Consider the following 11,738-nt stretch of genomic DNA (forward strand, 5'->3'; position numbering starts at 1 on the left):
TAACAAAAGACAATTTTTCATACGCAAAATTTGACTTTCTTAAAATTATAATTAACTTAGTTTTTAATGGATAAATTATATAATAATGATGTAAGTGGACTAGTGGAGTCGTTGTTATTGGAATCAACTAAGCCTTGATTACTGCTCTATCAACCAAACCAAATCGAAACTATAATTAGGAACCATTCACACAGACCATAACCATAATTTGTACATCCAACACTCACATTTAGGTGAAATTTTAAAAGTTAAAATATATTGTAAGTACCTGTATTTTTAGAAATTTAAAATTTAATTTTTATATTTTATTTTTAAGAATTTAGTCCATTCACTTTTCGATTTTAAAATTCAGATCCAATTGTTAACAATGTTAATTTTTTGTTAAATTATTGATATAATATTTTAAATTTAAAAAAAACTCACTCGATAGCTATGTAACAGAAAGAATTGCAATGAACCTAAATGTAACAAAAAATTTTAAGAACGGTAGAACCTAAATTTTAAAATCTGAAAAGTAAAAGATTAAATTTTTAAAATAAGTTTAAAATATGCCATAGATCATTGTACTCTTCAGTAAATTTGAAATTTAGTCCATGTGCTTTTGTTTTCAAGAATTTAATCATTCTATTTTTAGATTTCAAAATTCAAGTTTAGTTTTAACACCATTAAATTTTTTTGTTAAATTTATTGATGTGATATTTTGAAATAAAAATCCTCAATTGATAATCATGTAGCTAAAACATGATTTTTAATGAACCTAAACTTAACAAATTAATTTTAATAGAGTTAACAATTAGATCTAAAATTTGAAATCTAAAAAAAGGACTAAATTCTTAAATGTAAAAGTATATAGACTAAATTAAAATTTTTAAGAAAGTATAGGGACTTATGAAAGATTTTAACCAATTTTGAACATCTTTCAGCCTTTGAAAAGCAATGTAGGCTAAAGCAGGAACAGAGATGGGACCAGCTTTAATGCGGACCCCAAACGGGCCCTCCACTCTCTCTCTCTCGCCCTCACTCGCCCGCCTCCCGTCCTTCACAAAGCAAAATAAAAAATAAAAAAATAAAAAAAATAAAAAATAAAAAAACTAAAAACAAAAAGCAAAAGCTAGTCTGCCAATTCTAAACCCACCACAACAGCAAAAGCAAGCTTAGTTGCAGAGCTAAAAGAAAAAACAAACACAGTCTAGAGAGGTCGCTAAAGCACTAACACAAGAAGAAAACCAAAAGAATCGTTGATTGTAGCGTATGTGTTTGTAAATTTTCTTGGCGAGAGAGGAATTGTTAGAAGGCTGAGTTTCAGAGCTCTGTTTCCTAATCATTTGATTTTGTTTTAAAAGTCCGTACAGGTTCCTATTCTTCTTAGTTCTTGAATTTTGTTAATATGATCCTTTAGATCTCTCTCTCTCGCTCTCTCTTTCTCTCTGTATGTTCTGTGAGTTGGAATTAGAAAACATTCTCCACTTTTTTTCCGTTTTAAATGTTGGAAAGAGGGAGAGGTTGAAAGGTTTTGAGGGTGGCATCGAAGGGTTTACGTGGCGAATGTGCTGAAGTGACAATGGAATAGGAGAGAAGTGGCGGAATTTCGCATGTCTACATTTATTATTTGTGATTTTATCCTTTTATTTTAAAAAAAGAAAATTAACTAGGGTTTCTCAAATTTATTTAATACCATTTCCGGCATTTAGTTAATAGCAGCTCAAGTTACAGATTTCACGAGCTTATTTGGTTGATCTGGTTCGCTTTTTTATTTTGGGTACAAATTACGAGTTAAGCATATCATTTCAAGCGTTGGCTCTGAAATTAGAGGTTTAGTGATAGAACTTTGATTGCTCTGTTCTTGTAAGTTTTATATTCTTTTTATTGTTAAAATGTGTTAAAAAGACTTTTGGTTAGAAAATATAGGAAGATTAAATATTATATATTGGATTTCTTATTCTTTTTACAAGTTTTATTTTGAAGACTAAATCTGGATAAAATGGTTTGGCAGTGAGTGATTTTTTCTGTTTGTATGCATTTATTAATGCTTTATTTTACTTTGGTGTGCTGATAAAGTGGGCTAGAATCTGAGAATATTATTGTTGATTTATTTACCCGTTTAAGGGAAAAAAATAACGAAGAAAAGCTGATTCTAAGCATATGGTTAGAGAATATTGGAAAAGAAAGAAATGGTTCATTAGATTCCTTTTGAAGTCCAACCAGAAAACTAGAGGAATTATTGAACTCAATCTCAACCTCATTTTGCAGGATTGCTTTGCTGCTAAGATTATTCTATGTAAAGATTCAAGATTACCTAGAATGGAAAGGGTCTCAGAATCAAAGTTGCTTCCGAGGAAATTGCCTGCTCTGAGTTCTGTGCCAAATCCGCATATAGTCTTTGAGAGAGAAGCAGGTCTTATGTTGAATTTGCAACCTGTATATGCTAGAGATAAAGCAGGTCGATCTAATGTGGGAAGCTCCCAATTGCCAGAGTCAGCTGAACCCGTAAGGACATGGAAAGGGAAACACTCCTTGCTTGAACAGGTAGAAATCATGCCTGATGTTATTACATTCAAGTGCGGTGGTGATTCATTGGAGGAAGGTGGACCTAGTTCTTTTTCCGGAGCTAGTCACCCTCCGGAACCTGTGGACACGGATCCAATGAGAACTGTGTATGTACCAATCAGTCAGAAGAAGTCCGATCCTGGGTGTTTGATGAAGAGCATATCAGTGAAGGGACCTTTTCTAGAAGATCTTTCGATTAGGGTTCCTCATAAGAAACCAAGTCCTGCTATTCTTTCACCAGCAGAAAGTTTGGCTGAAGAATCCAATGATTTTGTTGCATTATCTTCACCATTTTCAGGTCCACGTGCATCACAAAATGTAGATAACTCTCTCATTCATCGAGGTTCAGATGACAAAGAATGTGTTTGGGATGTTTCTTTGCCTCCAAGTGGTAATGTAAGTCCACATAGCAGCATTGACAGCACTGGGGTTGTCACTGCCATGAGCATCGTCAATAGCTCTGCTAGTACATGTAGGAGTGATGCAGTTACAAGTGATGGCATGATTAGCATGGAGAGGAATTGTGAGAGTAGAAAAGAAAGTGTCAGGGCAGATTCGCTTGAGAGTGCAAAGACTAGTGTTAGCCAAGCAAGTGATAGCAGTGGCCTTAGTGATGACAGTAACTGGAGCAATATTACTGGGAGTGCTAATAAGCCGCACAAAGGAAATGATCCTAGGTGGAATGCCATCCTGGCTATCCGGGCTCGAGATGGAATTTTGGGAATGAGTCATTTCAGATTGCTTAAACGGCTTGGTTGTGGTGACATTGGCAGTGTATATCTCTCAGAGCTGAGTGGTACTTCTTGTTATTTTGCTATGAAAGTAATGGACAAGGCATCACTTGCAAGTCGTAAGAAGTTGACTAGGGCTCAGACTGAAAGGGAGATTCTGCAGCTTCTGGACCATCCATTTCTGCCCACTCTTTATACTCATTTTGAGACTGACAGATTCTCATGTCTAGTCATGGAATATTGCCCAGGGGGGGATCTACACACTTTGAGACAACGGCAACCTGGAAAGCATTTCTTAGAGTATGCTGCAAGGTATGACTTATATACTCGAAAACATCCACCTCGTGTTGAATATTAGCATCCTTAAAGGAAAATAAAATAAATTTCTGCAGTAAGAATTCCCTTTTTGTCTCACTGTTGTTTCTCAAGTCTCATATTGTCTTTCATGATATTTTCCTCTGGTTTCTCAGAAGTTTACTTCCATGAGGATTGGTCTATTGATCTGTTTTCTATTCAGTTGTTATTCCTCCTACTTTGTGGTATTGATACTTCTATGTTATTTTTCAGTAGTTATTGGATGGGTAATGCACTTCCACAATCTAAACGTCAAGCACATGAGAATGTGGCTTTCATCTCTATTGTATTTTTCCACACGTTGGGAACCTTCGGCATTTCTTAAATTTCACTTCTGTTGGTTTCTTAATGTCTTTGGAGTTATGGTGTCAAGTAAAACTAGCCCTAGTTAACAACATACAAAGATAGTAGTTCTCTATGCAATCTTGGGCAATATGTCTAGTTAATGAAAGTTATTGTCACCTTCATACTGCTGAACTCTAGGCAGGGAGATGCTTGCTGTCTTATGGACCTGCTAGCTTTTATCTCTTTCTATAAGTCTTTTGTGATGTACAACTAATTGGAGTTCATAGAACTATTTTAACTAGGAGGTTGTGTGATACTATTGAGCTGGTCGTGTAAATGGATTCCTTTGCTTCCCATTTTCCCTTGGTTCCCTTAACTTTATAGGCATCTTTTATGAGTAGGTGCCATGGACTGAAACTGTTATCTGTTTATGTTGGGTTCCAAAATAACTACCAGTCTATGAAGAAAGGGTTCCCAGTCTTTGCTTGGCTCGTTTTGGAAACTTTTCTCATTCATTGTTCAAAATGGTTACTGCATATACATTCATTATGTTTCTGAAGTTCTTTTCATATGGTTGGCGTAAACACATTGCTAAAGGCTTGGTCATCATATCAGCTTCATAAGCAAGTGTGTTTGTATAAGATCAGTGCATTTCAGTTTGAACAGTTACAAACCCCATCTTTCTTCTAAATGCAGGTTTTACGCTGCAGAGGTTCTATTAGCACTTGAGTATCTCCACATGCTTGGTGTTGTCTATAGGGACTTGAAACCAGAAAATGTTCTAGTTCGTGATGATGGCCATATAATGCTCTCAGACTTTGATCTTTCCTTAAGATGTGCAGTGTTTCCCACACTAATAAAATCCTCAGCATTCGATTCTGATCCTTCAAAACGTGGAGCTGCTGGTGCATTCTGTGTTCAACCTGCCTGCATTGAGCCTACTTCAGTTTGCATTCAACCTGCGTGCTTTATCCCACGGATATTCCCTCAAAAGAACAAGAAGAAAACCCGAAAACCTCGAATAGAATTTGGGGCGCCTTCTCATACCCTCCCAGAGCTTGTTGCAGAGCCTACTGCGGCCCGGTCTATGTCTTTTGTTGGAACCCACGAATACCTAGCCCCTGAAATAATCAAAGGAGAAGGCCATGGAAGTGCTGTTGATTGGTGGACCTTTGGGATTTTCTTGCATGAACTGCTATATGGTAAAACCCCCTTTAAAGGTTCAGGAAACCGCGCTACACTATTCAATGTTGTAGGGCAACAGCTGAAATTTCCGGATTCACCAGCAACCAGTTATGCTAGCCGCGACTTAATCCGGGGGTTGCTGGTAAAAGAGCCACAACACCGATTAGGGGTGAAGAGGGGGGCAACCGAGATCAAGCAACATCCATTCTTTGAAGGTGTGAATTGGGCTCTAATACGATGCAGCACCCCACCTGAGGTGCCAAGACCAATGGAGAGCGAGATGCCTAGGATGCCTGGGAAACTCGGGCCGGTGGAGCCAGTTGGAGTTGGTAGCAACAGTAAAAGGATGGTAGGTCAGGTAGGAACAGACATGAAATCTGGGGGTAAATATCTGGACTTTGAGTTCTTCTAGTTTTCTTAATTACAGGATGCCGTGTTGTATTAGTATCCATTTACTCAATCCCTCCGAAAGTTTGTTCACAGTACTTAGTTCTGATGATATACTTAAGCTCACCGCCTGAATTAGCTTTTCTTTGATGATTATGGATGTAAAAACGATGCAATTGCAAGGCCTGAGCCCTAGCAATTTCTCTCCAAATTCCAAACCTCAAACGAAGGGTTTTTGCTTGGAAGAAAAATTGAGGCCCACAAAACCAACATTATTGAACACTTTTTCTTTTTGCATTTCAAAAGCCTAAATCTTTGGTCCCCTTTGCTGGCCTCTTTATCCACCCTGTCCCGATTCTCAATGGTTTAAATCGAATATGCTTTGTTCTTTTTGACCTTTTTTTTTTTAATAATTTTCATCTGCTCCTCACCCAATGTCTTGTCCATCACCAAAATTTTTGGGTTGGGGTTATTTTATCTTCCCTAATATGCATTAGTTAAAAGAGGGTCTTGTAAATTCCTTTGGAGGGCTGTGAATTGTCGTATAAAAAACTTTTTGCAACCCAATGCCCTATTACCTCTTAATGGAGCAAAGCTAAGCAAATTGTCAGCAATGATTGTTGCTGACGCTTCTGATGGGGAATCCATCTTCCTGAGCAAAGCATCGATGCTTATTTTGCTATCAGATTACGGTATAACGTGCTGTCGGTGTCGGTGTCGGAAAAGGCGAGAGCTTAGCCTTATAGCTGAGGAGTATAACACTTGCGCCTTGCCTTCGGTGATGATGAGACCCACCCTGGCATATTCGGAATTGCATTTTATTAGCCTAGTAAAAAAGTGTTAAAGTTGGAGAAATCCAAAAAAACAAAAACATAAAAACAGAAGCTGTTAAGTGAAAAGATCACATGTCCTCTTTGGACCGAATTCATAATTTGGTGAAAATCAACAAAATAGAAGTTTGTAATGGCTTCCTTTATGGGACAACAAAGTGGTTTCTAATTAGATGGGAACAATAAACAGAAGTGACATTTGGATGAAGTAATGAAAGTAGGTACTAAATAAAATAGTATGAGAAATATCAAAGGTTGAAACAAAACATTGGATTGGAATTAGAAGGCGGATGCTCCAACTTTCTGTAACCTGAACCACATTTGTGCTATTTTTGACCGTTTCTTCCACCATTTGCATGAGACAAATGTTGCACCTAATTCCTTTGCATGTCTACTGTTTTTGTCTCTGATAAAAAAAGAACTTTCGTTTTCAACGAGAAAAAAGAGAGTAAAGGTTCACCTGCTTGGCAGACATGGCCAGCATTTACTCTGAGAGATCAATAATGAATTCATTGGTCCCTACAAATACAAAGCTCACCATGTTTATGCTTTATAACCGTCCTTGAGACACCAACCCACCAGCACTCCAGTCCTTCCCCTAAGGAGCTAAGAATTTTTGTTAAAATAAATTAAGTAGAATATAGATGCTTGATTTTTTTAATGCTTCTATCGTTAGTAGTTCTGGAAAATACCATTCTTTGCAGGATCACTTTTTCGGTCCATACTTAAAAAAGGAAAATTGTGAAAGTAAATTGCGAGAACACTTACCCTTCGAAACAACTACTCTTAAGAATGACATGCAACTACCCTTGGCCCTGGGAATGACATCATGCTGGGAACAATTACTCTTAAGAATCATCATGTTCTAGTTAATGGCTCACTTTCTGAAAGCTTTACCCCTGTTAGAGGCCTATGTTGAGGTGATCCCCTTTCACTTTATCTCTTTGTTCTTTGTGTCAATATCCACTCACTTACGGTACATGTAGCTCACTGGAATAGAATAGAATTGTAATTAGTAATTCAATTGTTTGATTGGATGTAAATTGTAATAGTATTATTGTGTTTGGTTGAATAGAATAGATTGTAATAGTATAAAGAAAAAGCTAAAATGACTAGAATACCTTTAACAAAATTTTTAGGTAGGTGATTATTATTATTAAATTTTAATAAGATTGTTATTAAAATAATTTAATAAAATAATATATAATTTAATAACATTCTTAATATAATTATTTTTATATTAAAATATTTAAAATATTTTATTTACTATATTTTAAAATAATACACTATTATTTGAATCTATCTCAAGTTATCTCCATTGTAGTTGACACATAACATACACATGGTTAGAGTAGTGCATTTACATGATTTATTATGATATTTAAATTCAAATCACAACCACTTGCACAAGGAAAATTTGTTATGTGCATCATCGAGTTTCGCCATTTATGTGCGATATGTATCATTGTGTTTAGCTGTTATTCGACTATTCAAACTACGCCATGCAGAAGATACCTTCAACTCAACGTCCTCTTCCCACCAATTAGAAGTCTGCAATAATTCATGATTTTATTTGTTGGTTAGTTGATTAGATTTTCACGATGCTTAATCTCTACCATGTAATATATGTATACATATATAAACCGGAGGCAAGGTGCTATGCGGAGGCAGATCACTTCGAATCCAGAAACTGATTGCAGATCCCATACAGTCTCTATTTTCAGCTTCTGAATCTGACGGTCTTGCCTTGACTTCAGAATAGTATTAGTTATGACCAACATTTTGCCAGGCTCATTGATATTCGCGCTGCTCAAATGTTCATGAACCGCAGCGAGCTGTGCATCTGAGAGAAAAGCTTGGAGATCAGCTCCGCTAAATCCTTCTGTCAGCTAAATCCTTCTGTCATTTATGCTATGACGTCCAAATCGACATCAATGGAAACTACATTATGTGCAAATACAACATTGGACTGTTCATTTATTTAGAAAATTTTTAAAATTTTGAGTAAACATTAAAATCCAACACTGACCACAAGCGAGACTTGAAGAAGAGTATCAAAATACATGAGAACTAACCTTGTTGCAACAAACACAAATACATCAAAACCATTAAGGCAAAATAATAAAATGCAGCAAGCAGAAAGATACTAACTTGAGCATGAACCTTAAGTTATATTTCCATAGTAGAAACACATTAATATATTTCCACAGCAAATGGTGAGCTGAACTTAATAGTCAATAAGATATGCATGCCTCAGCATCCTAGTCCCTAGTCCCTTGGGAGTTAATAAATCTACAAATTTGCAAAGTTTACTTTGACAGTAATATATTACGGCAGTCCCATACCCTTTAATACAATACTTAAAATGCATGTAACACAAACTTGCTGAAACTTAGTCAAGGTAATTACTAATAATACATACACATTATGCATTTACACGGCTCACTAGAAATTATTGTTTATATATGTTATTTTCTACATATTGGGTTTGAATTATAATAAATATTACTGGCATATCAAGAAGCAAAAATCAATGGGGAACGCATCCATAAAAGATGGTAAAAGAGAAAATGCTTGATTAGACTCTCTTACCGTTTGCTCAGAAGCACCAATGTATTTATTCAGTAGTTCAAGCCCTTTCACTAATATTTCCTAAAATAATAAAATTAATTAGTATAAACTTTTACCCAAAATCTTAAGATAAGCAATGGGAAGTGTATGCAATCTCATTCCCTAAATAACACAAAATGCAACTTATTATATCCAATTTAAACTACATGCAGATTAAAAATGTCGTGAAAATTAGTAACAAGAAAGATAAAATGTCGGCTATATATAGAAGTAACAAATTTATCGGGGAAAATGAACATTAACGCCTTTTTAAAAAGAGATACAAGATAGAAGTACATACACACACACAAGAAACAAAAATACCAGATCATACACATCATATCCATCACAAAAATACCAGTTCTGTTGTCTGGATTTAACGAGTTGGTTAATGAAAAAGGTCCCAATACCAAAATCTACAATTTCTATCCCTATCCCCAGACTGCAGTCTTTGTAACTAAAAAAATTCCATTTTTATTCAAAATTCAAGAAAATTATGAAAAAATAATTACTGAACTACATTTCTCAATATTCTTCTGGTTAATTCTTATAACAATGATAATTGAAATTATAAAACAAGAAGGGGAAGAAAAAAGGGGAACTTACAAAGGTTCTCACAAAGGAAAGGAGGCAGCTTTGCGGAGACGGGGAATGAGTCGGAGATGAATCTACTGTTCTCAATGACAGAATCGAGGGAGGCACCACTTTTACAACAACGACGGAATTGACAGCCAATGGGTGAAGAAATACAGGGTAAAATTGTCTGGGGAAAAAAGTTGCTATCACATCCGTTGTTGAATGGGCTATTCTTAGCCCCCTTTGCTGAATGATGATTCGGTAAATCAGATGAATAAGAGAGGAATAACCATTCATCGAATGAAGAAAACAGTGAACCAAACTATAGCTTGACTGTTCATCCAAGAATAAGGAAGGAATAGCTATTCCATTCCCTCCAACCAAACGTGGCATTACGCTTCAAAAGTTGAAACGAATAAATCCATCCGGGGAATCAAAGTCTCTAGAAACGCCCCTCCTATTAAACATCTTCTTTTTCCTGATGATTACTACATCTTTTTAATTCGTTTGTTCAGACTTGCAAATCACTCTGGGAATGATAGACTTAAAAAATGGCATAGTAGCATTCTTAATGCAAAAGGAATTGACCAGCCGGGGAAATATTTAGGTCTGGAATTGGGGACACTATATAGGGAAAATGAATTTTTTCGAAGCTTAATTTGAATAAGGTAAACAATAAACTCACCTGATGGAAGTCAAAAGGTCTATCATTAGGTGGAAGACTCACTCTCATCAAATCTACTTTGATATCACTTTTGCTTTCCTCCTTTTATATCTTGAAGGCCTCAAATTACATATGTAATGAAATTGATAAGATCATCCCTGCTTTTTTGTGGGGACACAACATTGATGTTGAAAAATTTCATTCCTATCGTTGGGATGAAATTTGTGCTCCCAGGAAGATTAACTCTCTCAAAAATTGCATGGTGTATAATGAAAAATCCAATCTATCTTCTCACCAGAATTTTAAGAGCCGACTACTTGTTGAAATATTTTCAAAATATAGTGTTTCAATAGTTACAAATAAAATGTTACAAGTTACCAAAAGTTATGTCATTTAATTGATAATAAACGATCATAATTATTTAAGTAGATATCTATTGAATAATTATATTTATGATTAAAAATATGACTATTCATTTGGATAGTTATATCCTTATGAAGAGACATAAAACTACCTATAAATAGGAGTGAAGTTTCATTTGTAGAACACACTAAAAAATACATCAAAAGTTTCTTTATATTTTTCCAGTTATTCTATAAAGAATTACTGCAAATTTTTTTTATAAAAATTAATATTCTTGTTATACTCCGCTCAATTCTCAATGGATTGTTTCCGTCAGTGCAAAACGTCAACAACCATTGAGCTTCATTGTATCCTCGAGGTTTATTTGCCAATAACTCTTTTGCACACCATAATATAGGTGGGAGCGAATAGAATCTTGAAGAAAGTGGCATTGATACACATCTTGAAGCCTTTATTAATTTCTCATAACACTTCAACAATTTTAAGATTCTAATTTCACAATTTATGAGAAATTAAAGAAATCTTGTCCGTTCACCATGTATTCATATGCCACTACAAGCATGATGCTATAAGGATGGATATCGGCAAATGTAGTTGCATCAAGTCTAGAGATTTTGTCAAATTTTGATTTAAAAGAAATCTTTATCATAAGAAAATGTATGTCAAACTTATTGTTTTACTCTTATTGCATGATTTAGATTCAATTGTTATGTGTTCATTGAATTACATTATGCAAAATATGCGGGTGTCTTATGCATCAATTACTTGACAAAAAAATCAAATACTTGTCTATTTTATGCTTGATTTTTTTAGATGCATGATTCTGATTGGTATAAAATTATATAACATACTTCTATTCAACAAGTTGCATTATTAGATTCAACGAATACTTTTAAAATGTTGGACGAATGGTTTCTTACCAAAAAGTACAACTTAAAAAGTGATATATTTTAACTCTTATTATTTCTTCTTCTTGATATATAATTATTTAATATACGAAATTATTTGTTTATTCAAATCGTGATATAGTAACTAGCATTTAGATGATATAGTTTGTAGATGATATAAATAATTTTATCCCCACACACCAACAGTACCACAATCACCATCCTTTTGAATCTGTCAAATCTAAACCAACTCTTGGGCTTGGAAAGACATTCATAGAGGTAGAAATATCTGCATATAAGGAAATAATGTTCAGCTTTG

The 11,738-nt window shown here is 34.9% G+C and overlaps 1 protein-coding gene and 1 long non-coding RNA gene across 5 annotated transcripts; one reads left to right on the plus strand and one right to left on the minus strand.

The window, feature by feature from the left end:
- Positions 1-956: 956 nt before the first annotated feature.
- Positions 957-5,740, plus strand: LOC108469901 (serine/threonine-protein kinase D6PK). 4 transcript variants are annotated; one of them, XM_017771007.2, is made up of 3 exons: positions 957-1,352; positions 2,251-3,590; positions 4,614-5,740. In XM_017771007.2, exons 2-3 carry the CDS (start codon positions 2,302-2,304, stop codon positions 5,512-5,514), a joined length of 2,190 nt encoding a protein of 729 aa, XP_017626496.1. In that variant the 5' UTR covers positions 957-1,352; positions 2,251-2,301; the 3' UTR covers positions 5,515-5,740. The 4 variants fall into 4 exon arrangements, with proteins under 4 accessions (XP_017626496.1, XP_017626495.1, XP_017626497.1 ...); XM_017771006.2 differs by having other exon boundaries at positions 957-1,342; XM_017771008.2 differs by lacking the exon at positions 957-1,352 and adding an exon at positions 1,359-1,845.
- A 1,868-nt stretch (positions 5,741-7,608) lies between these two features.
- Positions 7,609-8,241, minus strand: LOC128296297 (uncharacterized). Its single transcript, XR_008286856.1, has 2 exons — positions 7,954-8,241; positions 7,609-7,870 (listed from the first exon to the last, which is right to left on the minus strand). It is a non-coding gene; the product is annotated as an uncharacterized LOC128296297 (long non-coding RNA).
- Positions 8,242-11,738: the final 3,497 nt, after the last annotated feature.

The sequence above is a fragment of the Gossypium arboreum genome, chromosome 8 (genome assembly GCF_025698485.1).
Source record: "Gossypium arboreum isolate Shixiya-1 chromosome 8, ASM2569848v2, whole genome shotgun sequence".
Classification (NCBI taxonomy): domain Eukaryota; kingdom Viridiplantae; phylum Streptophyta; class Magnoliopsida; order Malvales; family Malvaceae; genus Gossypium; species Gossypium arboreum.

Coding starts and splice junctions, on each gene's coding strand:
- LOC108469901 (XM_017771007.2), top strand. CDS start 2,302: ATGGAAAGGGTCTCAGAATCAAAGTTGCTTCCGAGGAAATTGCCTGCT. Junction 3,591..4,613: donor TTCTTAGAGTATGCTGCAAG/GTATGACTTATA, acceptor TTCTAAATGCAG/GTTTTACGCTGCAGAGGTTC.